Source organism: Cnephaeus nilssonii, assembly GCF_951640355.1.
Source record: "Cnephaeus nilssonii genome assembly, chromosome: 19".
Classification (NCBI taxonomy): Eukaryota; Metazoa; Chordata; class Mammalia; order Chiroptera; family Vespertilionidae; genus Cnephaeus; species Cnephaeus nilssonii.
The window spans coordinates 40,046,378-40,074,109 of NC_137090.1; the positions used below are offsets into that span (position 1 = coordinate 40,046,378).

The 27,732-nt window shown below is 49.1% G+C and overlaps 1 protein-coding gene across 1 annotated transcript; it reads left to right on the forward strand.

Moving 5' to 3' along the window:
* On the forward strand, positions 1-26,747 carry POLR2A (RNA polymerase II subunit A). Its single transcript, XM_079798642.1, has 29 exons — positions 1-482; positions 11,152-11,284; positions 11,447-11,583; positions 11,676-11,849; positions 11,967-12,248; positions 12,563-12,724; positions 12,853-13,073; positions 13,253-13,385; positions 13,882-14,006; positions 14,111-14,321; positions 14,853-15,062; positions 15,148-15,316; positions 15,501-15,595; positions 15,741-15,944; positions 16,097-16,319; positions 16,778-16,961; positions 17,345-17,516; positions 17,609-17,714; positions 17,810-18,015; positions 21,559-21,783; positions 21,933-22,179; positions 22,491-22,591; positions 23,185-23,289; positions 23,384-23,566; positions 23,794-23,997; positions 24,183-24,369; positions 24,479-24,592; positions 24,930-25,079; positions 25,180-26,747. Exons 1-29 carry the CDS (start codon positions 390-392, stop codon positions 26,334-26,336), a joined length of 5,913 nt encoding a protein of 1,970 aa, XP_079654768.1. The 5' UTR covers positions 1-389; the 3' UTR covers positions 26,337-26,747.
* Positions 26,748-27,732: the final 985 nt, after the last annotated feature.

Consider the following 27,732-nt stretch of genomic DNA (forward strand, 5'->3'; position numbering starts at 1 on the left):
AGCGCGGCCGGGACGGTTGGAGAAGAAGGTGGCTCCCGGAAGGGGGAGAGACAAACTGCCGTAACCTGTGCCGTTCAGGAGCCCGGTTAACTATTTATTCGTTACCCTTTTTCTTCTACCCCCTCTGAACCCTTTTCCTTCCCCCTCCTCTTTTTTTTTCCTTTTTGAGAAGCGAAAAACCTCCGGGAAAAGGCAGGAAAACTCCTTTCGCTCCTTTTTATTTCCCCGCCTCCTTCCCTCCCCCAACCTTTCCCTCCTCCGGCTTTTTCTTCCCTACTTAGGGAAGATCCTTCCCGGTGGCCGCCCCGACGGGGTCTGAGCACTTAGGCGGAGGCGGCGCAGGCTTTTTGTAGTAAGGTTTGCGCCTGCGCAGCGCGCCTGCCTCCGCGATGCACGGGGGTGGCCCCCCCTCCGGGGACAGCGCATGCCCGCTGCGCACCATCAAGAGAGTGCAGTTCGGAGTTCTCAGCCCGGATGAACTGGTAAGCGGATCTGCCCTCGCGCTCCTCTCCCTCCTGCGCTGCGGGCGGGGTGTGCCGCTGGCTGCGGAAACTTGGCGCTTCTCGCAGCCTTAGGCGACAGGCGAGGGGGATGGGTTAGCAACGCCCCCTAGGCAATGTGGGGTCCAGCCTAGCAGCTTCTCAGAGATAAATTTTGTTGGGGTGTTAGCCTGGCCGCAGGTGAGGCTGGAGGGTGAGAAGGGTGACTGGCACCACATCGCAGAGATCCCGACATTAAACGAAATCAGACGAATTTTAGGGGCCCATTGCAAGTTTAGGTAAGCTGGGCTCCAGATTTTCCCCTCCCCTGTCTATTAATATTAACTGAGCACATGCTATGTGGTAGACACAATAGGTGCTGGAGATGCAGAGCTGAACAAAGACAAGGGCCCGCCTTTTAAAGCACTTTCTGTGGGAAGGGTCAGAGGAAACCCACAAAATACATGCAAATAAATGAACAAGATAATTTAGTTAATGGCAAGTACCTTAATTAAAGGGAAACTAATTCGACGGAGAGTCACTGAGGGGAGGTGATGTCAGGGTGGTGTCAGGGTCTAGAAAGGCCTGTCTGAGACGATGGCGTTACCTGAAAGAGAAGCAGCCGGTCATCTAGGCCTGAGGGACAAATAAGCCTGGTGTGTCCCAGGGGCCAAGAGGAGGCCATTGTGGCTGGGATTCAGTGGGTGAGAGATTATTATGGAAGTGGGCTGGTAAAGCGTAAGGTGAGGCAGGCCAGATGGGATATTGTAAATCACGATAGAGGTCTGTATTGAATTTATTTCCAATAGGAAGCCACTGGGAAATCATAAGCAAGAGAGTAGCATCAATTTTCCATTAAAAAGGAAAGCAGCTGCTTTGGTTGTCCTGTGATCAACCGATTTGGGGGGAGTGCTAAGCATGGAAGCAAGAGAGACCAGGAGGAAGGTAGATCTAGGAGAGAGCTGTTGGTGACTTGGACTCCTTTTGTGAAGTGAACTGGAGGGAGCCAGTTGGCTGAAGAGAATGGAGCTGAATGGCTGTATTTGTGGATGGAGACAATTTTGCTGGAGGAGAAGGCTCAGCTCTGTGAAATCTGTGTCTGGAGTTAGAACCTCCTGAACTCACACCATACCACAGAATAAATTCTAGATGGAGTTAAGGTTGAAATCTGAAAGAAAACGATAAAGCATTAAAAAATATAGAAAGCTTTGAGGGGTTGATACCAGGGATAGAAACCCTCAATAGTAATGAATTCATTATAGGTATATTTTATTGAGTGCCTACATAAAGTAAGAGCCATTTCTGTTTATCAGAGACACCATGGCTAGCTAAAAAATAGATATTTGCAATGTGACAGATAGGATTAGACTTATTAACATACATGGAACACTTACAAATCAGTAAGAAAAGCACACATCTATCTACTAGACAAATGATTAAAAGATATAAATAGGCAGTTCACAGGAGTAGTACAAATGGCCAATAAAAAATATTCAGTTTACTAATAACATGCAAATTAACATTTTTTTCCCTGCTGGCAAAAATATTGGGATATAGGCATGCTTATCCATTGGTGGTAGGAGGATAAATTGATACAACCTTTTTGGAGGAGAGTGACAGTTTTATGAGTAGTTTAGTGCGAATATTCCTTGGTGTAGCACAACTACTTCTTGAACATGTCCCTCCCCCTAATGTTGCCTTTAGCAAGCAAGCACTGGCTCCACTATTCATCTACTTGCTCAGGCCAAAAACCGTCTTTGATTCTTCTCTTTTCTTACAACCTCCATTCAGTCCATCTGCCAATCTATCACTTCTGCCTTTAAAAATAAGTCTGGAATCCAGCCATTTATGAGTGTGCATCTCAACCACCATGGTCTACCGCACCATCATCTATCCCAGAGAGGACTGCAGGAGTCCAGCCCCAGTTGTTTCTCCTACAGAGTGCAGAGCCCCTAGAGGAGGGCTCCTCAAACTATGGCCCGCGGGCCACATTCGGCCGGCCAGGTGTTTTTGCCGCCGCTGCCTGTCCTGCTTAGCAGCCGACTTAGCAGTGTGCATAGGAATTTGTTCATAGCTTTTTTTTTAAACTATAGTTTGGCCCTCCAACGGTCTGAGGGACAGTGAACTGGCCCCTGTTTAAAAAGTTTGAGGACCCCTGCCCTAGAGAGAGCCTTTCCTCATATCTCTCTCCTTCATTGATCCTCTTCAAAGGATCCAAGCCCCATGACTCTGTGGCCCTGTATGATCTAGCCCCTGCTTGCTTCTCCATCTCCTCTCCTCTTTGCTCTTCTTTAACCACACGGATCTGCTTGTTTTTTCTAGTATTACAAGCTCATTCCTCCCTCAGGGATTTTCTTCACTGTTCCTGGTGCTCAGAACAGCATTGCCCAGACTCCCTCAGGCCTATTCCTTTACATTGTCAGTAGGTTCTCTGCTCAGATGCCATATCAAGGAGCTCTTTCCTGACCACCCTATTTAAATGACATCCTTCTGCATTCTATAACCAACCCTTAGTCTTTAAAAAAAAAATATATATATATATATATATACACACACACATTATTGATTTCAGAGAGGGTGGGAGAAATAGAAACAATGATGAGAGGGAATCATTGATTGGCTGCCTCCTGCACACCCCTATTGGGGATCAAGCCCATAACCCAGGCACGTGCCCTGATCAGGAATCAAACCGTGACCTCCTGGTTCATGGGTTGACGCTCAACCACTGAGTCACATGGCCCTATAACCCCTGGTCTTGATTTATTTTACTTCATAACCTGTCACTACCTGAGAGAATTCGTTTTTCTGTGTTTGTTTGTTTGTTTTTGGTTCCCTCAATAGAATGTAAATTTCATAAGGACTGTTTTGACTCTTATTTCAGCATCTCAAATAGTGCCTGGCACATAAGGCATGTAATTAAAAAGTTTGTCAAATGAGTGAATGAAATAATTGGACAAGATCACAAAGATACATGTAGAAGTATTTTATTGCAGCATTGTTTGAAATTATAAATTTCCTAAATATTAATTTACTAATAGGAATCCCATTGAATAACTCAGGTTCTATTCTTACAGTAGAACAAGACCTTCCCAATAGATTAAATCCCAAACTGCTGAGGCACTGCAGCAAACTCACAGGTGCCCAGTGAGCGGCTTTAAATTTTCTGGAAACAAGCACACCTGGAACTACTAGTGCCAGGTAGTTCCTTTTCAACATTAGGTGGCACCAAAGCCTTTCAGATGACGTCATGTCTTTGTGAAGCTTGGTTTTTAGCAGTTGCTAAATTCTGGGCAAGATCAGTGTAGAGCAAGAAATAGGGTGGTCCTGTCCAATCTGATTCTAAGATTTGGGAAGTTGTGCAGTGCCCAGCAGGTATCATAAGTAAATAATGGTGGTTATTTGGGGGAAAATGCTTTAATATATTAAAAATGTTTTTTTCAATTTAGTGTATTTTTTCAAATGGCTGTTAAGTTGGTAGGACATAAATACTTAAGCTGTTTGGATCTAAGTACTTAGTTTTTTTTTTTAATGTATTTTATTAATTTCTTAGAGGAAGGGAGAGGGATAGAGAGTTAGAAACATCGATGAGAGAGAAACATCAATCAGCTGCCTCCTGTACACTCCCCACTGGGGATGTGCCCGTAACCAAGGTACATGCCCTTGACCGGAATCGAACCTGGGACCCTTCAGTCCGCAGGCTAACGCTCTATCCACTGAGCTAAATCAGTTAGGGCTTAGTGGTGTTTTTGTGTGTTGTTGTTTTGTGTTTTTTTGTCTAGGGAGTGTTGTGAAAATTACTGAGACACTAAGGCACTGGACCGATAAGTTGAGGTATCTGGATAAATGAAAGCATTACTGAACAGGATGCAGAATGAGGCCCCATTTATGAAAAACTAGAACATTTTCATATTTTAAAAAGCATGAAAGGCTGTTCACAAAACTTACAGGGGTCATTGCTTGCTGTTTATATAGTGCTCCTGTTGTTGTTTTTTTTTAATCACCTGAGGATATGCTTTTATTGATTTGAGAAAGAGGAGTGGGGAGAGAGGAAAAGAGGGAGAGAGAAGAGAAAGACAGCGATAGATATTTCTCACATTGATGTTTCTCTCTCTCCCTCTCTAAAATAAATTTTAAAAAGAAAGAAGCATCAATCGATTGCCTCCCATATGCAACCCGACTGGAGGGAGGGATTGAACTCATAACCTGGTTATGTATCCTGACCTCGAGTTGAACCTGCGGCCTTTTGGTGCACGGGACGATGCTCCAACCAAGTCACACTGGCCAGTTTTGAGGGAATGAAATTTCCACTTTGGGTAGGAGGAGGATGGGTAAGGATCCTCTCGTGGAACAGATATATTTAAGGGTAGAGTATTTTCTCATAAGTCTTGAGGTGGGGTGTATATTGAGGGACTGAGGGCTCTGAGAATTGGCTGCAAGGTGAAGCTATTGTCTTTGCTGTTAAAAGATGTTTGGCCCTGGCCAGTGTGGCTCAGTTGGTTGGAATGTTGTCCCATGCACGAAAGAGTCAGGTTCGATTTCTGGTCAAGGTATATGCCCACAGCACTGTTCGTAACCTGTGGTCGTGCTGTGGCTGACGGGTTCCATTCCAGTGCGACAGCAGCCCCACGGCCACCACACTGACTGACTGATGGTGGCTGTCAGTTTCAGGTCTTGGAGACAAGCATGGGGAGGGGAGAAAAAAAAGGTATATGCCCAGGTTTTGGGCTCCTGTATGGGGTTCATTCGGGAGGCAACCAATCGATGTGTCTCTCACATTAATATTTTTCTCTCCCTCTCCTTTCCTCTCAAAAGGAAGAAGAAAAAAAGTGTTTAGATGTTGCCGAGTAAGGGGAAGGAAGCAAGGAGGTTTGGTGCTGGGGTTTATGAAAAGCTTGCGCAAAGTCAGGGAAATGGGTGCTTGAATACATTTGAAGGCATTGACTCCTATTCATTAAAAGCAACTGTCTTCCATGGAAAGCATATCCCAATTTATTTATACCCCAGCTTATTCCAAGAAGGATTTAAGACAGTAACAGCCCACACTATCTTTTAGGTAGTGTGGGCTACATTGGTGAATCAGAATAGTTATCCTTGTCTTCAAATTACTTACAATCTAATAGGGGATTTCTATACATGCAGCAAATATTTACTGAGCCTCCACCATGTGCTGGTCACTGCTAGGCGCTGAGGATGGAAGGGATAAGTGAAACATAGTCCTGCCCTCAAGGATTACAGTCCAATGGGAGAGAAAATGTCTAAATAAGTAATTAAAAATTGGACTGAGGACCTTGCTACGGTGTGGATAAGACTAGGAAGAGTTAAAGAGGTGACATTTGAACTGGGTCTTTTTTTTTCTTTCTTTTTTTTTAAAATAGATTTTAGAGTGAGAGGAAGGGAGCTGGAGAGAGAGTGAAACATTGATTTGTTGTTTCACTTATTTATGCATTCATTGGTTGGTTCTTGTATGTACCCTTACTGGGGATTGAACCCACAATATGGCATATCGGAATGATGCTCTAATCAACTGAGCTACCTGGCCAGGGCTGAATTGGGTCTTAAAGAGTGAAAAGAAGTTTACTGGAAAGGAGGGGCATGTGAAGACAGGGAATTTTGAGAACTCTTGGCAGTTGAAGCATAAATGGGGTGGAGAGATACCTATTGAAGCTGTTGCCCCACCAGTGTGGCTTGGTTGCGCATTGACCTATGAACCAGGAGGTTGGATTCAATTCCCGGTCTGGGCACATGCCCGGTTGCAATCTCAGTCTCCAGTGGTGGGCATGCAGGAGGCAGCCAATCAATGATTCTCTCTCATCATTGATGTTTCTATCTCTCACCCTCTCCCTCCCTCTCTGAAATCAGTAAAAGTATATTAATATATATATATATAAAAATTTTTTTTTTAAAATCTGTTGTAAGAATGGGTTGAAGCCAAGTTGTAAAGGACCTTGTGCACTTGCTAAAGGCAGAGGAAAGAGAATGAGTTTTTACTGACAATCTAGGGCACACCTCTTGTTCTGTGAACTCAGGGGCACCTGGGACCGGACACTCCTCAGGATTCTAACCTTCATCATGTGGATAGTGAGACCTAGTGTTTGGATAAAGGGTTGGGAGCTAAAATAGTTTGTATATAATCCAGAATGACAATTTGTTAACTTATGGTAGAGGGACAGTCCAGAACATTCCAGGACAGCCCCTGGCCCAGTCTCAATGCCTGGAAGCAGAATTAGTCCTTAGAAGGTGGTTGGCTTGGTCAGCATGAACTTGGAGCAGAGGGAGGTGAAAAGTTTTAAGTGAGAGTTTCCTTAGGCCTTCTGTAGTAACTCTTTTCACGGCCAGATTCAGACCTGCTTCGGCTTTTTTGTGTTTCATTCAAGGTGAGCAAACTCCCTGTGTTTCTCACAGTGCAGCTGATGGGGTTCCAACTCCGTGAACTCAGTCACCCTCCAGACCTGTCTCCCTGAGATTTCATCAGTCATCTTGATGAGTATCATGGGTGCTCAGAACCTCTTCAGCCTTGCAGCTGTAGAACATTTTAATTTCTACCCAGCTGTGGCCAATCAGATCCATTGTGAGGGGATTACTGGTTTGACTGGCAGGGGACAATCTCTCTTTTTTCCAAGCTCTTTGAGGGTGCTTCCCTGTCTCGGAAGGTCCTAAGTAGTTTAGTTCCGTTTAACAAACCTTTATTGGGAGCCATGGGATCCGGGATGGTAGAGAAATGCTGCCTGCCCAAGAGATGCTTAAAACCTATGGGAAGACGGACCCCAGTAGATAATGTCATTGAATGAGGTGTACAGGGGTAGAGGGGTTGCCGAAGCACAGAGAAGGGGTGCCAGTCTGTCTTGGGAGGCTGTGGAAAGGCTTTGAAGAATTAATGCCTGCCCTAGTCGGTTTGGCTCAGTGGTAGAGTGTTGGCCTGAGGACCAAAAGGTCCCGGGTTCGATTCCGGTCAAGGGCATGTACCTTGGTTGCAGGCTCCTCCCTGGCCCCTGGTCAGGGCGAGTGCAGGAGGCAACCAATTGATGTATTTCTCTCACATTGATGTTTCTCTCTGTCTCTCTCTCTCCCTTCCATTCTCTCTAAAAGATGGAAAAATATCCCCAGGTGAGGATTAACCAAAAGAAAAGAAAAAAGGGAAGTAATGCCTGAGCTGAGTCTTGAAATAGCAGTTTGTTTTGTGGGGAAGGACATTTCAAGCATGTACAATAGCATGTACAAACACCCAGAGGAGTGCCGCACACAGCTAGGGGATAGGGGGCCTCAGGGAACTCTGTTACAGATGTGCAAAAAGAAAGAAAGGTGAAAACATCATAAAGCCCTTTTGTAAGCCATCTTGCTGAATTTGGACATCATTCTGAGATAAGAGGGTATGAAGATTAGATTTCCATTCTAGAGGGAACACCCCAATTGTGGCATGTATGGATTGGAGAGACAATAATGACCTATGGAATGCTCTGATGTGGACCACAAAGGAAAGGCCTGACCTCGGGCAGTGGTGTAGGGATGGAGAAGAGGGGCAAACTCAAGAAATATGTAGGAGTTACAGATGAGATACACTAGTACTTGGTGAATGATGGGGTAATTACATCCTGGGCTTATTAAGTCCTTTATGATTACATAATTCATAATTCTAAACCAGGAGTCTCTAAACTCCATTCACGCTCTTTCTACTGTTTTATGCCTGAGGGTAAGTGTTAGGGTCGCCGAAGGAGGAACACATGAAGCCAAAGGGGTAAAGAATTATGAATTTATTAGGTAATCTGGATACCCAGATGGGCTGAGCCCCAAAATGGCGCCAGCATCCAGGGACAGGGAGTCAGATTTTTAAAGGACTCTAGGCGGGCTTTTTCTGAGTGGGGAATTCTCTGGGCGGGTCCTGAGGGGAAAGATAATGGTCTTAGCAAGTGGACTGTGGTCTTAGCAAGTGCTAAGCAAAAGGGAATGTATGTCGTGAAGTGGTCTAAAGGTCGGTTCCCAGGGCAGGGGTGTTCATTCAATTATTCGATCAGACCTAACAGTAAGAAGGCTAAGTATTGGTTTGGGTCTTGAGTGCCACTATCTTAGAAGGGACTAAAGGGAAAGGAGAGATTTTTGTGGAAAAGGCGTTTGATTTTAGACATGTTGAATTTGGTTTATCAGGTATCTGCAGGGGGTTTAGTAGTCGTTTCATATGTGAAATCCAAAAGAAGGGTGATGCCTGGAGGAAATTTGGACCTCATCAGTATATAGTGAAAGTCATGGGGTAGCCTATAGAGTGCTGCGAGGAGTGTGGACACACTGAAACCTTGGGGAGTAGCAGTGTTTAAGGAGGAGCAGACCAAGGCAGAGGAGCCTGGGAAGAGACTAAGAAGCAGCAGCCAGAGAGGTAGGAAGAGAGATGGTCAAGGAGTGATCCAGCAAGCCAAGACAGAAGGGTCTCATCAGGAGTGGTGTTGGGGACGTGGTGGTAGTGGAAGGAGATGGGATATTTAGGAAGATGGCTGTATAATAAGCACTCATAATCATTGTCCTTTGCTGATTTGAATTCACCAGATTTCCCCCAGCACCATGCAGTGGAAAGAATGCACAGGCAAATTCTGGCTCTAATGCTTTCTAGTTGCATGACCGTGGGCCTCAGTTTTGTAATCTGTAAAATAAAGACAGTGGCACGTATTTTATAAATTATGAAAATAGAATGAATCAGCTATCACTGCTCTTGGCACCAAGAAGATGTGTCCTAGAGGTTAAATTGTTGTGTATGCTGCAGCATGGTAGAGTGGGGTGAGCATACGTCTGGGACCAGAAAGGGCTGTGAACTGGCTCCTCAAGCAGTTCACTTCACCAGCCTCAGGTTTCTCATGTCGAAGTTCTTCCCTTTGGAAGGTTAGTGGACCAAAAAGCTTACCTACTTTAAAAGTCTTTGGTTGTCGGTGTGTGAAAACTAAAGGTTTCCTCAACCGACCTTTAGCCCAGGGCAGAAATCCCTTCAATTCATATCTACTTCTGGGCTCTTCCATCTCAACCTTTCTTTCACTGAATTGGTGCCAGTGATTCCTGGCTCCACCTTGTTCAGAATTCTAGACCTTGCCTCTGCCTTCATCTCACCAGGTGCCTGGGTTTACATCTGCTCCAGATAATTTCCACCAACCCTTCACTCTAGTTCCTGGCTCTCCTGTCTTATTATAAAACTAGAGGCCTGGTGCACGAATTCGTGCATGGGTGGGGTCCCTTGGCCTGGCCAGTGACTGGGGCCTATCAGGGCCGTCTTGCCCAGTCCCGATCGGGGCTGGCTGGCCAGGGTAGAGACTGAGGGAGTTTGGCCAGCCACGGGAGGTTGTCTGTGGGAGCGCACTGACCACCAGGGGGCAGCTCCTGCATTGAGTGTCTGCCACCTGGTAGTCAGTGTGCGTCATAGCAACTGGTCGACCGGTCATTTGGTCAACGGGCTGTAATGGTCACTTAGGCTTTTATCCTATATAATAAAAGTAATATGCAAATTGACCATCACTCCAACACACAAGATGGCTGCCCCCATGTGGTCAAAGATGGTCGCCACAAGATGGCCAGCAGGGGAGGGCAGTTGGGAGGGACCAGGCCTGCAAGGGAGGGCAGTTGGGGACGATCAAGCCTGCAGGGGAGGGCAGTTAGGGGTGACCAGGCCGGCAGAGGAGGGAAGTTGGGGGCAACCGGGCCTGCAGGGGAGGGCAGTTAGGGGCAAACAGGCTGGCAGGGGAGCAGTTACGCATCAATCAGGCTGGCAGGGGAGTGGTTAGGGGGTGATCAGGCTGGCAGGCAGAAGCGGTTAGGGGCAATCAGGAAGGCAGGCAGGTGAGCAGTTGGGAGCCAGCAGTCCTGGATTGTGAGAGGGATGTCCGACTGCCCGTTTAGGCCCGATCCTACCTGGATCGGGCCTAAACGGGCAGTCGGACATCCCTCGAGGGGTCCTAGATTGGAGAGGGTGCAGGCGGGCTGACGGACACCACCACCCACCACCACCACCACCACCACCACCACCACCACCCCCCTCCCCCGTGCATGAATTTCATGCACCGGGCCTCTAGTATATATATATCTCTATCTGAACATGGAAGGGTTCACGCTGGCCAGACCCTTGAGAAGAGGAGGTTTTGAGGATGGGGTACCTGACATCGTAGAGTTGTCAGGCATGTCTTGAAGCAGGATACCTGTGCCATTCCAGCGGGAACAGAGGCTCCTGCCAGGGCCTCAGATTCTGGGCTTGATTTCAGCTTTGGGGAAGAAACAGGCATTGTTGGTGTGTGTGTGTGTGTGTGTGTGTGTGTGTGTGTGTGTGTGTGTGAAAACAATTCTTTTTTTTTTTTTTTTTTTTTGCTGTTCAATCCTATGTGTGTTAGTGGCTTAGAATTCAGCCTGGAGGGATGTCTGGTGTTCGTGTCCTAGAGGTAGCAACTTATGTGGAGCTTGAGATTAACCGAATGCTGGTCTGATCACTTCCCCCTAACTCAGACAGTGATGGGGACAGGGTTTTGACTTGTGATACTCAATTTTGGTTATTTCCAGAGGGATTCACATACTGATCCCCCCACTTCCCTCACTCCAGGGTAAACTTGCTTAATCTTCTGTCAATAGCTTGTGGGTCTTTGAGGTTTTAGGTATGTAAAATCTGGAAACGAGGAATCCTATTTAGTTGTTATTGGCCTTCTTCTTCCTTCAGAAGCGAATGTCGGTGACAGAGGGTGGTATCAAGTACCCTGAGACAACTGAGGGAGGCCGCCCCAAGCTTGGGGGGCTTATGGATCCGAGGCAAGGGGTGATTGAGCGAACTGGCCGCTGCCAAACATGTGCAGGTGAGTGTTGGGGGCGGGGGAGCTGGTGTGGAATCGTGAAGGGAAGGAGGAGCCTAAGTCCTTAAGAAAACCAGGCCTGTGTTTTCTCACCTCTAGCTCTCACCTGGAGACCCAGTCTGTGAGGTGAGAGCGGGAGGAAACGTTCGGTGTGTGTTCCCACAGGAAACATGACCGAGTGCCCTGGCCACTTCGGCCACATTGAGCTGGCCAAGCCTGTGTTTCACGTGGGCTTCCTGGTGAAGACCATGAAAGTTCTGCGCTGTGTCTGCTTCTTCTGCTCCAAGTTGCTTGTGGACTCTGTGAGTGGGGATGGGCCGTGGCCGAGGGGAGGGTTACACGGTGCGAGGGCGGAGGAGCAGGCCCAACTGACACTGCTCTGCTCTGCCCCCAGAACAACCCAAAGATCAAGGACATTTTGGCTAAGTCTAAGGGGCAGCCCAAGAAGCGGCTCACACACGTCTATGACCTCTGCAAGGGCAAAAACATCTGCGAGGGTGGGGAGGAGATGGACAACAAGTTTGGTGTGGAGCAACCTGAAGGTGATGAGGATCTGACCAAAGAAAAGGTAGCTGGGCTGGGAGGCGCTGTGGGGAGGGAGGGGGAGGGGGTCCTAGAGGCCGGCCGGCTGTGGAGGAAGTGGCCCGATCCCTGGGTCCTAAAGGCGCCTCCTTTTCCTTGGAAGGGCCATGGTGGCTGTGGGCGGTACCAGCCCCGGATCCGGCGCTCAGGCCTGGAGCTGTATGCGGAGTGGAAGCATGTCAATGAAGACTCTCAAGAGAAGAAGATCCTGCTGAGTCCTGAGCGAGTGCATGAGATCTTCAAACGCATCTCCGATGAGGAGTGCTTTGTGCTGGGCATGGAGCCGCGCTACGCCCGGCCCGAGTGGATGATCGTCACAGTGCTGCCTGTGCCTCCGCTCTCGGTGCGGCCTGCCGTGGTGATGCAGGGCTCTGCCCGCAACCAGGTCAGTGGCTTCTGGACTCTTCCTCTCAGCTGACTGGCAGGTGTCTGAGGGGAGGGAGCCCCGGGGGTCAGGGGGTTATGTGTACAGGAGCCAGTGGTAGAGTACAATGTGCATGGATGACGGACAGATCATCTGAGTCTGAAAATACCCTGCCACTTGCTAGCTGTATGACCTTGAACAAGGTCCCTAAAGTGGTTCAAGTTCATGAAGGAGCTTCTATAACTGGAAGGAGAGGTCAGCCCTGCCTCGGGGTGGGATGAGGTGCTGAGTGCTCAGTGGAGCTGGATTGTGACTGTGCTGACTTCCTACTTCAGGATGACCTGACTCACAAACTGGCCGACATCGTGAAGATCAACAATCAGCTTCGGCGCAATGAGCAGAACGGCGCGGCGGCCCACGTCATCGCAGAGGACGTGAAGCTCCTCCAGTTCCATGTGGCCACCATGGTGGACAATGAGCTGCCTGGCTTGCCTCGCGTGAGTCGGCACACTCCCTGCTCCGGGCATGAGAGGAAAGGGTAGGGGGCCAGCACGAGGCCTCCGAGCTCTGGAGGAGGGGCCAGTGCTGACTGCTGGGGTGCCGCTCACCCTGTGTTTGCTCACAGGCCATGCAAAAGTCTGGGCGTCCCCTCAAGTCCTTAAAGCAGCGGTTAAAGGGCAAGGAAGGCCGGGTACGAGGGAACCTGATGGGCAAGCGAGTGGACTTCTCAGCCCGCACAGTCATCACCCCCGACCCCAACCTCTCCATCGACCAGGTTGGCGTGCCTCGCTCCATTGCCGCCAACATGACCTTTGCAGAGATTGTCACCCCCTTCAACATTGACAGGTGTGCTCAGTTCAGCAGTCCTGCCTGGACTTGCAAGGGAGGCCTGAGCGTGGTGGGCTCGGAGTGAACCGGAGGGAGCATTAAAGTTTGGAAGCTGGCTTCCACCGGGCTGTGCTTTGAGGAACGCCAATAAGGGCTTTCTGGGCAGTTTTTTGTTGATTTCTTCGTTTCCTTCCTAGACTTCAGGAACTAGTACGCAGGGGGAACAGCCAGTACCCAGGGGCCAAGTACATCATCCGAGACAATGGGGATCGCATTGACCTGCGTTTCCATCCCAAGCCCAGTGACCTTCACCTGCAGACGGGTTATAAGGTATGGCACATCCAGGGCCTCGGACGCACCTGAGCAGGAAGCTGTCTAGAATGGGGGCTGGCTGAAGTGGGCCAGCTGTGGCTGTCCTGTTCATTAGGATCCAGACTCATTGACTCTCTTTTCAAAAACCTGCTGCTCTAGGCTAGATTGTGGTTGTTAGCCACTGACGTTCTGGGTGGGAGTCACATAAACCCAAGGCAGCATGTGGGGCACAGGTGGCAGGGAAGAGGGAGCAGCAGAGCAGAGGCTTCTGGCTTAGAATCTCTTAATTTTCTCCCCAGACTGAGTTCCCCGGGGTTGGTGGGTACTGTTTTCTTAGTCATCTCTGATAACCTGGTATCTACCAGGGCCCGGCCCGAAGAGGGTGGTTGATAAGTGTTTCAAGTGAAATAATACCCAAGTATCCCTTTCCATCTGCAAGGCATTTTAGGTCCACCATCATTTCATCCTTACCATACCCCCTTCACCGAGACTTTTCCACACTTCACCTCCCCAGGTGGAACGGCACATGTGCGATGGGGACATTGTTATCTTCAACCGGCAGCCAACTTTGCATAAAATGTCCATGATGGGCCATCGGGTCCGCATCCTCCCCTGGTCTACTTTTCGCTTGAACCTTAGGTCAGTCCGCTGGCTGAGGGCGTCACACTGGGGCTGGGCTGCTCCCTGTGCTTTCTGCAGGCGTCAGGCATCTTCCCAACTCTGACTCCCCTCTCTCACTGCAGCGTGACCACTCCGTACAATGCTGACTTCGATGGGGACGAGATGAACTTGCACCTTCCACAGTCTCTCGAGACGCGGGCCGAGATCCAGGAGCTTGCCATGGTGCCACGCATGATTGTCACCCCCCAGAGCAATCGCCCTGTCATGGGCATTGTGCAGGACACGCTCACTGCCGTGCGCAAGTTCACTAAGAGAGACGTCTTCCTGGAGCGGGTGTGTGTCCTGGAGAGGAAGCCTGGCTTGGGCAGGCACAGGGGCCCCGGCTGTGAGGCTGGGGTTGGGCAGGAAGAACTGTGACGTTTGCCCTGACTTGCTCTGTCCTGACCTGTGAGATTATCTTGCTTGTGAGGCGGAAGGAATGTAAGTCAGGAAAGATCAGAGGCCAAAAGGATGTACGACTTCAGCTCCCCACTTAATTCCATGAAATGTCATGTAATTGCAGGTATTGTCTGGCAAGTAAAGGTGAAGGGGAAAATAAGTGACCTTGTTAAAATTCTGTTTATCTACTTTTTACTTTCACTTATTTCCTAATTGTTAAAAGTAATCTATACTTACTGGTGTGTGTTTTTTAAGTCGCATCATGACAATGAAATTTTTAAATTAAAATTTTGGAAAACATTTTCCTTTATCTATTTGCCTCCAAAATCTGGCTTTCGTCCTTGGGCAGGGTAGCCTCCCCTGGCATTTCCAAGGGTTGAGGCCTGCAGTTCTAAGTCCCCCTCTTCCTTGCTCTGTATCTCACAGGGTGAAGTGATGAACCTCCTAATGTTCCTGTCCACATGGGACGGGAAGGTCCCACAGCCGGCCATCCTGAAGCCCCGGCCCCTGTGGACGGGCAAGCAGATCTTCTCCCTCATCATACCAGGCCACATCAACTGCATCCGCACCCACAGCACCCACCCCGACGACGAGGACAGCGGCCCTTACAAGCACATCTCTCCTGGGGACACTAAGGTAGGGCCTGGCTTCTGGATGTGTGGGGCCAGGACGTGGACATGGGAACCCCAGCAGGGGCCTTGAGTGGGTGCTCTGTCTGCAGGTGGTGGTGGAGAATGGGGAGCTGATCATGGGCATCCTGTGTAAGAAGTCTCTGGGCACATCAGCTGGCTCGCTGGTCCACATCTCTTACCTAGAGATGGGTCATGACATCACTCGCCTCTTCTACTCCAACATTCAGACTGTCATTAACAACTGGCTCCTCATTGAGGGTAAGTACAGGGCTCTGCCAGGCCAAGCCCTCTACGAATCCTCTGCCACTGCTCACTGTTCTCTGCCTTCCCTTTCTCAGTCCTCAGATTGGGTGTCCCTCCTCCTCCTCTCTCGGCTGTGATTCTGTCCCATGGTTCTTGGGAGATCAAAGAAGGTGTTGCTGATGCTTCTTCTTATCTCTAGGTCATACCATTGGCATTGGGGACTCTATTGCCGATTCCAAGACTTACCAGGACATTCAGAACACTATTAAGAAGGCCAAGCAGGATGTAATAGAGGTGAGAGGGAAGGCTGGGCAAAGACTGAACAGGAACCTTTCATGGGCTTGGAACTTATTAACCAAGAGGGTGTGCGGATTAGAGAGAAGGGGAGAAAGACGGGTCGGTGTTTCACTGAGAGCTCTGCCTCCATCTTTGCACCCAGGTCATCGAGAAGGCGCATAACAACGAGCTGGAGCCCACCCCAGGGAACACCCTGCGGCAGACATTTGAGAACCAGGTGAACCGCATTCTCAACGACGCCCGAGACAAGACTGGCTCCTCTGCCCAGAAATCCCTGTCTGAGTACAACAACTTTAAGTCTATGGTCGTGTCTGGAGCTAAAGGTTCCAAGATCAACATCTCCCAGGTGGGAGCCTTGTCTTTTCAGATTGGGGCCAACACTGAGGGTTGAGAGGGGAGGGAAAGGATGTGTTGCTGGGGGAGCAGTGGGGGAAGAACACTGGGAACTCACTCTTAAGGCAGAGGGAGTTAGGTGTCCCCCACCTCGTGTTGTCCCAGGTCATTGCTGTCGTCGGGCAGCAGAACGTGGAGGGCAAGCGGATCCCATTTGGATTCAAGCACCGGACGCTGCCTCACTTCATCAAGGATGACTATGGGCCTGAGAGCCGTGGCTTTGTGGAGAACTCCTACCTGGCCGGCCTCACACCCACCGAGTTCTTTTTCCATGCCATGGGCGGGCGTGAAGGGCTCATCGACACAGCTGTCAAGACTGCTGAGACTGGTGAGGCCTTCAGGTCCAGGGTTTTCCAGGGCTGGTACCAGGGTGTACCACAGGCGGAAAAGTGCCTGGGGGTGGGGGCTGGGGGTTCTCAGGCCAAAATCTTCTGTTCCCAGAGATAGGATTTTGGCCTTCGTGGAACAAATGGAGACTAAAGCTCAAGAGCTAGGCAGATGCCCTTATTTGATTGCTGTATAGCATTTCAGGATGAGGGATAGAGCCTCGGGGCTCCCTGCTGCTGACCTATCACATGGGACTCTGCTGGGCCCTGGTTCCATTTGGTAGTGGACTTAGCTTTTCGTACGAGACCTCAGGGATGATGGGCTACTAGCTGGCTCTTCTGAGTGATCAGGTCGGTTAAGGCTCCAGAATAACGAGCAAGGCTCATCCTGAGATAGGGAGGACGCTTGGGGCTTAGCCTCTTCTTGCCTTGGGTCCCATAGTTGATTACCTCCCTCCAGGATACATCCAGCGGCGGCTGATCAAGTCCATGGAGTCGGTGATGGTGAAGTATGACGCCACCGTGCGGAACTCCATCAACCAGGTGGTGCAGCTGCGCTACGGCGAGGACGGCCTGGCGGGCGAGAGCGTGGAGTTCCAGAACCTGGCTACCCTTAAGCCTTCCAACAAGGCTTTTGAGAAGAAGTGAGGAGGTGGCAGGCGGGTGGTTCTCCCTCCAGCAGCTCAGGCCAGAGTTGTAGGATTCCCCTTTCCACACAGATCACCTGGGATGTGTTTTGCAGTGGACCTTACCGCCCCTCTGACAGCAGCCTGTGCTATGGCAGAGTTGAGACCCATCACTGCTTTGTTCCTGGTGATGGCACAAAGCAGGCTTAGAGGGCATGGCACAGGCTCGGGTCCCGTTGGCAGTCCTTCGGCGTAGATCTTATATTTCCCTGCCCAGGATTCTTGTCTCCAGAGCTCTGTTCCTGAAGAATGTGCACCTTTGGGAGCCTCACAGTGCTCCTGTGCAGAGATCAGGCCCCAGAGCCCACCTGGTCCTGGACACCACGCCCTGTCATCTGCAGGTTCCGCTTTGATTATACCAATGAGAGGGCCCTGCGGCGTACTCTGCAGGAGGACCTGGTGAAGGACGTGCTGAGCAATGCACACATTCAGAACGAGCTGGAGCGGGAATTTGAAAGGATGCGTGAGGATCGGGAGGTGCTCAGGGTCATCTTCCCAACTGGGGACAGCAAGGTGCGTGTGGACAGGAAGGGCTGGGCTGGAGAAGTGTTCCCTGTGTGGCTGTCCCCAACTTGTGATCCTTCCTCCCTCCGCTCCTGCCTCAGGTTGTCCTCCCCTGTAACCTGCTGCGCATGATCTGGAATGCTCAGAAAATCTTCCATATCAACCCTCGCCTTCCCTCGGACCTGCACCCCATCAAGGTGGTAGAGGGTGAGTACCTGCTTTGAGGCCTCCAGGCAAGAATAGCGGTCAAGAGTCTGCTGGACCATGGTCTACAAACTCTTCATCCCTCATTTGGTCCCCAGGAGTCAAAGAATTGAGCAAGAAGCTGGTGATTGTGAATGGGGATGACCCACTGAGCCGGCAGGCCCAGGAAAACGCCACACTGCTCTTCAACATTCACCTTCGATCCACGCTATGCTCCCGCCGCATGGCTGAGGAATTTCGGCTCAGTGGAGAGGCCTTCGACTGGCTGCTTGGAGAGATTGAGTCCAAGTTCAACCAAGCCATTGTGAGTATTATCATCTCATCTCAGCTTTGTTTTTCTCCTTTAACCTCTCTGGGTTCTTGAGAACAGCCCACTTCTGCCCACAGACACCTAATAATAACTCTCATTCATTGTGAGTCTGCTGTGTACCAAGTCCTGTGTTTGAGATTTTTAAAAATATATATACTATTTTATTGATTTTTTTACAGAGAGGAAGGGAGAGGGATAGAGAGTTAGAAACATCGATGAGAAATATCAATCAGCTGCCTCTTGCACACTCCCTACTGGGGATTTGCCCGCAACCAAGGTACATGCCCTTGACTGGAATCGAACCTGGGACCCTTCAGTCTGCAGGCTGACACTCTATCCACTGAGCCAAACCGGTTAGGGCTGTTTGAGGTTTTATACCTTTATTCCTTAGCAGTCTTAAGGGTCGGAATTGCAGTAAGCAGAAAAGAGATTTATAGGTACTGGAATATATGATCACAGTCTTTAAGGATTTTATAGGTTAATTGAAGGAGAGAAGCATTATGATTATAGGCATGCTTTATAATTCATTTGATCTAAATCTAGTTTTATAAATTAAATAATTAAAATTCATTAGGAAATACTACAAAACATGGTTGAAAGAAATTAAAGAAGACATTTAAATGGAAAGATACTTGGTGTTCATGGATGAGAAAACTTGATATTGTTAAATGGCAATAATACTCAAACCAATCTATAAATTCCATATCAAATTCTAGCTGCCTTTTTTGCAGAAATGTATAAGCTGATCTTCTAATTCATGCAGAAATGTAAAGGGACCCATACATAATACCCAAAAACAATTTTGAATAAGAACAACATTGGGGGACTCATTCTTCCTGATTTTACTAGTAAAACTTATTACAGAGCTACAGTAATCACAACAGTATGCTACTGACATAAAGATACATATACACTGAGTGGCCAGATTATTATGATCTCTGAACACATAATAATCTGGCCACTCAGAGAGAGTGTGTGTGTGTATTAGAGGCCTGGTGCATGAATTTGTGCATGGGTGGGGTGCGGCCGGCCTGGCCAGTGGGAGGGGACATGGGCGGTTGGCCGGCCTGGCCTGCTGGTCGAACTCCTGGTTGAGGAGACAATTTGCATATTAGCCTTTTATTATATAGGATATACACTGAGTGGCCAGATTATTATGCATTCAGAGATCATAATAATCTGGCCACTCATTGTATAGAGCAATTGAAGAGAATTGAGAGTCTTGAAATAAACACTCACGTTTATGGTCGCTTGGTTTTTTTTAAATACATTTTACAGATTTAAATTTTTTTTTATTTTTATTTTGAGAGAGAGAGGTGGGAGGAGAAACATCAGTGTGAGAGAGAAACATCGATTAGTTGCCTCCTACACTAGCCCCAACCGGGGATCAAACTCACAACCTGGGTATGTGTCCTGACAGGGAGTCAATCCTGCCACTTTTTAAAAAATATATATATATTTTTTATTGACTTCAGAGAGGAAAGGAGAGGGAGAGAGAGGTAGAAATATCAATGATAAGAGAGAGTCATTGATTGGCTGCCTCCTGCATGCCCCCTAATGGGGATCGAGCCTGCAACCCAGGCATGTGCCCTTGACCTGAATCAAACCTGGGACCCTTCAGTTCGCAGGCCAGTACTCTATCCACTGAGCCAAACCGGCTAGAGCAAACCTGCCACTTTTTGGTGCATGGAATGACACTACAAACCAACTGAGCCCAACTGGCCAGAACTGTGGTCATTGGTTTTTGACAAGGTGTCAAGTCATTTAAATGGGGAAAGTCTTTTCAAGAAATAGTGCTAAAACAACTGAATAACTGCATGCAGCAGAAATTGAACCCTTACTTCACACCATATAAAAAAATTATCTCAAAATATAATAAAGACCTAAATATAAGGTCTAAAACTATAAACCTCTTAGAAGAAAATACTGGGGTATATATGATATTAGATTAGGCAATGGATTCTAGGTATGCTACCAGAAGCATGAACAGCAGCAACAAAAATATATAAATTGGAATTCACCAAAATTAAAAACCTCGGTGATTCAGAGGACATCATCAAGAAAGTAAAAAAGAAAAAAAAAAAAAGAAAGTAAAAAAGCTCTAGCCGGGTTGGCTCAGTAGATAGAGCATCAGCCTGCGGACTGAACAGTCCTCGGTTCTATTCCAGTCACGGGCATGTACCCTGGTTGCAGGCTCCATCCTCAGCCCTGGGTTGGGGCTCATGGGGGAGGCAACCAACCGATAAGATATCAATGTTTCTCTGTATGTCTCTCACCCTCCCTTCCACTCTCTAAAAGTCGATGGAAAAATATCCTTGGGTGGGGATTAACAATAACAAAATAATAATAATAATAATAAAGATTCTCTTTTAAAAAAAAAGTAAAAAAGACAACACACAGAATGGGAGGAAATATGTGCAAATCATGTATCTGACTTAAGGGTCATGCAAAGGACTATTACAAGTCAGCAGCAAAAGGAAAAAAATGTCAAAGGATTTGAATAAATGTTTTCCCATAAATGACCAGCAAGCACACCAAAAAATGCTTTATATTATTAGCCATCAGGGAAATGCAAATCATCCCACTGGAATGACTAAAATAAAATATTAGGAGACAAGTGTTGGCCAGAACATGGCGAAATTGGAACTCGAACTCACATAACGCTGGAGGGAATGGAGCAACTGCTTTGGAAGACATGGCAGTTCCTCAAAAGTTCAAACATACAGCCCTGGCTGGAGTGGCTTGTCCTCCGTGCACCGAGCGGCTGCTGGTTCGATTCCTGGTCAGGGCACATGCCCGAGCTGTGGGCTCCATCCCCAGGAGGGGGCATGCAGGAGGCAGCTGATTGGTGTTTTTCCCTCACATCCATGTTTCTTTCTGTTTCCCTTCCTCTCTAAAATTTTAAAATCAATAAAACACATTTTTTAATAAAGTTTAAACATACAGTTACCATACGACACAGCAATTCCATTCCCAGGAATATACCCGAGAGAATTGAAAGTGTATTTCCACATAAAAATCTGTACACAAATGTTTATGGTAGCATTATTCATAATAGCCAAAGCTGTAGAAACAACCAAAATGTTCTTCCATTAATGAATGGATAAACCAAATTGGTATGGCCATACAAGGGAATATTATTTCATGATAAAAAGTGATAGGCTATCAAGCCATAAAAAGGCAAGCAATGAACCTTAAATCCATAACGACTAAGTGAAGGAAGCCCGTCTGGAAAGGCTATATACTGTATGATTCCAATTAAAAGGTTATATTTTATCGAATATGATTATATCTCAATTAAAATAATACATTGGGGAGCATCTCATTTAGTAGACTATTACCAAATGAATATTTACCCTGTAAGTTTAGCATACTTTTACAGATTTGGGATTTAGATGTTATGGTACCTTTTCAAGTCTCTGCATTTTCCAAATGCCTCTGTCCCGTGTCCTTTAAGAAGATAGTTTCAGCCCTGACTGCATCTCACTTTCATTCACCAAAAGGGAGGGCTGTTTCTGATGCTAGCCTTTACTCTAGGCCCATCCTGGGGAAATGGTGGGAGCTCTGGCTGCACAGTCCCTTGGAGAACCTGCAACCCAGATGACCCTGAACACTTTTCACTATGCTGGTGTGTCAGCCAAGAACGTGACACTGGGTGTGCCCCGGCTTAAGGAGCTCATCAACATTTCCAAGAAGCCAAAGACGCCCTCACTCACTGTCTTCCTGCTGGGCCAGTCTGCGCGAGATGCTGAGAGAGCCAAGGTAGGACCTGAGGGGATGGGCTTCGCGGCAGGAGGAAAGGAGGGGAACTCTTTCTCTTGAATAGGAAGTTTGGGATTCTCTCTACAGGAGGGTTTGAAGAGGCCTTCGGAGCTACCCAAACACTGTCATGGATCCCTCTTTCTTCCCAGGACATTCTGTGCCGTCTGGAACATACAACGTTGAGGAAGGTGACTGCCAACACAGCCATCTACTATGACCCCAATCCTCAGAGCACGGTGGTGGCAGAGGATCAGGAATGGGTGAATGTCTACTATGAGATGCCTGACTTTGATGTGGCCCGAATCTCCCCCTGGCTTTTGCGGGTGGAGCTAGACCGGAAGCACATGACTGACCGGAAGCTGACCATGGAGCAGATTGCTGAAAAGATCAATGCTGGTAAGGCGGGGAGGGCCAGCCCAGCTCAGTTTACCCTGGGATCCCCTTCCATCATGTCACTGCACTCTAGTCTCCAACAAGCCACCTACCCTCACCACTTTCCATGCCCTGGTTCTGGTCCCCAAGGCCTCTCTCCTCCAGTTCCCCTCTCTGTCCCCTTTCCCTTCTGTGTTTCCCCTCCCTCTCTCCAAAGGGTTCTGTGAGAAGGAGGGGGAGCCCAAAGAGCACCCTGTACGGAGAGAGCTGCAGATGGACAGTGACCGGGAAGCGAGTCCAATAGGTGTGACCTTTCTCATGACTCCTCCCACCAGGTTTTGGCGATGACTTGAATTGCATCTTTAACGATGATAACGCAGAGAAGCTGGTCCTCCGTATCCGCATCATGAACAGTGATGAAAACAAGATGCAGGAGGTAAATGGGACCCAAGAGGAACTTGATATGTCAGATATAAGAAATCATTAAGTCTTGTTCATGACCAAAGAAGTTACAATGAAAGCAACATTGAGGTGCCAGTCACACCATCTAATGTAGGAATGGGTAATTGTGGTTAGCAATGATTTTCAAAACTTCTAGCATCAAAAGTCTTTGCAATCTGAAGTAGTAGTCACATAGCTAAAGCAGGTAGCGTTGGAGTGGGGTCAGAGCCCTGTCATCGGCTCTCTCCTCCCCTGACACTCCGGCATGCGGGCAGGGGGCAGGGTGGACAGTAGGAATTGCTGTGTCCTAGGAAGAGGGGTGTGAGAACAGGTGTGACAAGACCAAGGAAGGTGTTTGACGAATGGCTCCACTCTTGGGCGTAGCTCCTTGTTCGGCAGGTGTGGGTGCCTGCCTGGTGCTTTAATAATGAAAAATCTGAACTTACTGTGGAACTGTTGGAGAACGGAGAATCTCACTGAACGGAAGGGGTAGAGTCTGGGCCTGACTTGATGGTTAGGTCCCTGAGGAGGCTAGAATTTGAGGTGAGCCTGGGAAGATTCCAGGAGCTTATCTCACTCTTGTTGCAGGAGGAAGAGGTGGTGGACAAGATGGATGATGATGTTTTTCTGCGCTGCATTGAGTCCAACATGCTGACAGATATGACCCTGCAGGGTATCGAGCAGATCAGCAAGGTCTGCCATTCCCTCCCCAGTAGCCCTTGCACCTCCCACTTCTCTCCCTCCCACCCCCTGCCCCACCCAACCTGAACCCACTCTGCCCCTGCAGGTGTACATGCACTTGCCACAGACAGACAATAAGAAGAAGATCATTATCACCGAGGACGGGGAATTCAAGGCCCTGCAGGAGTGGATTCTGGAGACGGACGGTGTGAGCCTGATGCGGGTGCTGAGTGAGAAGGACGTGGACCCTGTGCGCACCACCTCCAATGACATAGTGGAGATCTTTACGGTGAGCCTTCAACCCCGTGCCGGCCTCTGGCTCAAGGCCCCGTCCCTGGGTCTCTTGGCAACAGATGCATTCTGTGTTTTCCACTCGCGGGCTTTCCTGGGTCAGTGTCTTTACGCCTGCACCCACTTTTGACTCGGCCTCACTGGCTGCCCCTCTGGATCTGGGTGATGGTAGGAGCTGGGAGCAGAGCTACTCTGCCTTGACCCTTCCCCCAACCCCCACTCCAGGTGTTGGGCATTGAAGCCGTGCGGAAGGCCCTGGAGCGGGAGCTGTACCACGTCATCTCCTTTGATGGCTCCTACGTTAATTACCGGCATTTGGCTCTCTTGTGTGATACCATGACCTGTCGTGGCCACTTGATGGCCATCACGCGACATGGAGTCAACCGCCAAGATACTGGACCGCTCATGAAGTGCTCCTTTGAGGAAACGGTAACAGCAGAACTGCTGAGCAGGTGGGAGGAGGGAGTGCCGTGGGAAGAAGGGCATCCACCAAGTGAGCAGGGGCTGGGCGCTGGTGCTGTCCTCCCTGTGCGGTGGGCGCGCCGTCCGGTGTGGAGCGGCCCTGCAGCCCTGCGTGGGGGTCTCACGGGGCCTGACCTCCTCCGGCTGTTCAGGTGGATGTGCTTATGGAAGCGGCTGCGCATGGAGAGAGCGACCCCATGAAGGGGGTGTCTGAGAACATCATGCTGGGCCAGCTGGCTCCTGCTGGCACGGGCTGTTTCGACCTCCTCCTCGATGCAGAGAAGTGCAAGTACGGCATGGAGATCCCCACCAACATCCCCGGCTTGGGGGCTGCCGGACGTGAGTATGAGGGTCTCCGCTCACAGAACCTGGCTGGGCCTTTGAAGGAGAGGCAGGCCCTGGGTGGGAGGGCGGCTGTTACTCATACGTCACTGTGTGCCTTTTGCAGCCACCGGCATGTTCTTCGGCTCAGCACCCAGTCCCATGGGAGGAATTTCTCCAGCCATGACGCCCTGGAACCAGGGTGCAACCCCAGCCTACGGCGCCTGGTCTCCCAGTGTTGGTGAGTGGCCCAGCCCGGGAGAGAGCTCTTTCGGGGATTGGAGGGCTCGTGAAGGGTCACCAGGTTGGAACACTGGAGGCCACGGAGCTCTGGGGAGGGTGTTGGACTCCAGCTCTGTGTTTTTTTGAAGTTGAACACGTTAACTTTATTTCTGTAAAGCCAGAAAATATGACTTGCGGGCTGAGGCCATGTGGATTTATGACATTCCTCCTGAACTAGAGATTTACTTTCCTTGCCTCCCGCCTCCCAGACAGCTCTCCAACTTGCTCGGAGATGGAGAGCCGACTGAACACAGGCTCCAGCTCTGGCTTTAACGGAACGTTTCTCTCACCCGCAGGGAGTGGAATGACTCCAGGGGCAGCCGGCTTCTCCCCCAGTGCTGCTTCAGATGCCAGTGGCTTCAGCCCGGGGTACTCCCCTGCCTGGTCTCCCACACCTGGCTCCCCAGGCTCCCCAGGCCCCTCAAGCCCGTACATCCCGTCACCAGGTGAGCTGTCCCTGTCTCTCAGTGCCAAGTTTATTTCTCCCTGATCTTTCCTTCGGGGCTAGTCTCTACCACTTAACTCCTTTCGGCTTCTCTCCTACAGGTGGTGCCATGTCTCCCAGCTACTCACCAACGTCGCCTGCCTACGAGCCCCGCTCCCCTGGGGGCTACACACCCCAGAGTCCCTCTTACTCTCCCACTTCACCCTCCTACTCCCCTACCTCTCCATCCTATTCTCCAACCAGTCCCAACTACAGTCCCACATCACCCAGCTACTCTCCGACCTCTCCCAGCTACTCCCCGACTTCTCCCAGCTACTCCCCGACTTCTCCCAGTTATTCTCCCACCTCTCCCAGCTATTCTCCAACTTCTCCAAGCTACTCGCCTACATCACCTAGCTACTCGCCAACCTCGCCCAGCTACTCGCCAACCTCTCCCAGCTACTCGCCAACTTCTCCCAGTTACTCGCCAACATCACCCAGCTACTCTCCCACCTCTCCTAGCTACTCGCCAACTTCTCCGAGTTACTCTCCGACATCACCAAGTTACTCACCCACTTCCCCAAGTTATTCACCCACCAGCCCTAACTATTCTCCAACCAGTCCCAATTACACCCCGACATCACCCAGCTATAGCCCAACATCGCCCAGCTACTCACCTACTAGTCCCAACTACACACCAACAAGCCCTAACTACAGCCCAACCTCTCCAAGCTACTCTCCAACTTCACCCAGCTACTCCCCGACCTCACCAAGCTACTCCCCTTCAAGTCCACGGTACACACCACAGTCTCCAACCTATACCCCAAGCTCGCCCAGCTACAGTCCCAGTTCTCCCAGCTACAGCCCTACCTCACCGAAGTACACCCCAACCAGCCCTTCCTACAGTCCCAGCTCACCAGAGTACACCCCAACCTCTCCCAAGTACTCACCTACCAGCCCGAAGTATTCGCCCACCTCTCCCAAGTATTCTCCTACCAGCCCCACCTATTCGCCCACCACCCCGAAATACTCCCCAACGTCTCCTACTTACTCACCGACCTCTCCAGTCTACACCCCAACCTCCCCCAAGTACTCGCCTACTAGCCCCACTTACTCCCCCACCTCCCCCAAGTACTCGCCTACCAGCCCCACCTATTCGCCCACCTCCCCCAAAGGCTCTACCTACTCGCCCACTTCCCCTGGCTACTCGCCCACCAGCCCCACCTATAGTCTCACCAGCCCAGCCATCAGCCCAGATGACAGTGATGAGGAGAACTGAGGATGAGCAGGGCGCAGCAGCAGCTGGCTAGGGCGAAGGGCGGTCCTCTCACCTCCCTCGTGGGGTGCAAGCCGCCAGCCTGGCTCCTTTGTACATAGCTCCTTGTGCTCCCCATTGAAGTTTTGGTCCTGTTTCCAGTGGAGCTTTGGTCTTGTTCTCCACTTGTGCTGTCTCAGAACCCACTCGCCTGACTGTGGTGTTCTTCCTACCCCACCCACCCAAGTCTGTCCCCAAATTGAGGATCCCTCCTTGCCTGTGGCTTGATTGGGGGTAAAGGGTATTTTAACTTCTTAGGGGTAGTTCCTGCTCTGGGTCTTTACATCTGATCCTCAAGAACAAAGCTAAAGCTGCCTTTCTGTGTATTATTTTTTGAAATTTAAATAAAGTTTACTAATTTTGACCAAAAGCATGTATATTGAGTGCTTATTGCTAGGCAAGCATACCCAGGCTCCTGCTGCCTGCCTGGGCTGCTATGCCATGTAGTGTTTCAGGTGCTTCCTGTTAATGGGGGGAGGGGGGAGGGAGGAACATGAGAGCAGGTAGTACATTTCACCTATTGAACAAACACCTACTGTGTCCCAGGCAGTGTTCCGTATCTGTCATCAAACAGATACAGCACTTGTCCCACATTAAAGCAATATTGAATATAATATTGCTAGCCTCAAAAGTGTTTGAGATTATTCCCTCATTTTCTGGTTGTTTTTTGTTTTTTTCAAAGTATGGGATTATCTAGTCTCCAAATATTTGGCAGCACTCACCTGAACTGGTCAGAGCAAGATGCTAGATGTTTTCTTTGTAGGAAGATAGTTATGTACTGATTCAATTCCTTAGTTAATTATAGGACTAATCATGTTTTCTATTTCTCCTTGACTTAGTAGTATTTTCATAGAAACTTATTTTCAAATAAAGATATTCATAATATCTTATTTTTATGACTCGTTCAATGTCTGCCATTTCTGGAGTTACGTCAGCATTTTGTCTCCTGTATTGTTTAATATGTATATATTTATGTTTTTATTGATTTCAGAGAAAGGAAGGGAGAGGGAGAGAGGGATAGAAACATCAATGATGGGAGAGACTCATTGATCGGCTGCCTCCTGCACGCCCTCTACTGGGGATCGAGCCACCACCAGCCAGGCCTCTGTATTGGTTATTTGTTCTGGAGCCTTCTTGCCACAGGGTTGTCACTTTTTCACTTTTTAAAAACTTTATTGTTGAAAGTATTACAGATGTTCCCCCGTTTTTTTCCTCCCATTGACCCTCTCCCCCACCCCCTTCCCTCCCATCCCGCCTCAGGCATCACTTTTTCACTTTTAAATGAACTTTTGGCTTTATTGATTGTATTATATGTTTAAATCCTAATTAATTTCTGTTCTTAGCTATATTGTTTCCTGGC

Excerpts from the sequence above, each read along its gene's own strand:
- POLR2A (XM_079798642.1), top strand. The coding sequence starts at position 390 with ATGCACGGGGGTGGCCCCCCCTCCGGGGACAGCGCATGCCCGCTGCGC. Across the intron at positions 13,074-13,252 it reads ACCCCCTTCAACATTGACAG|ACTTCAGGAACTAGTACGCA; the intron begins GTGTGCTCAGTT and ends TTTCCTTCCTAG. Across the intron at positions 25,080-25,179 it reads CCCGTACATCCCGTCACCAG|GTGGTGCCATGTCTCCCAGC; the intron begins GTGAGCTGTCCC and ends TCTCTCCTACAG.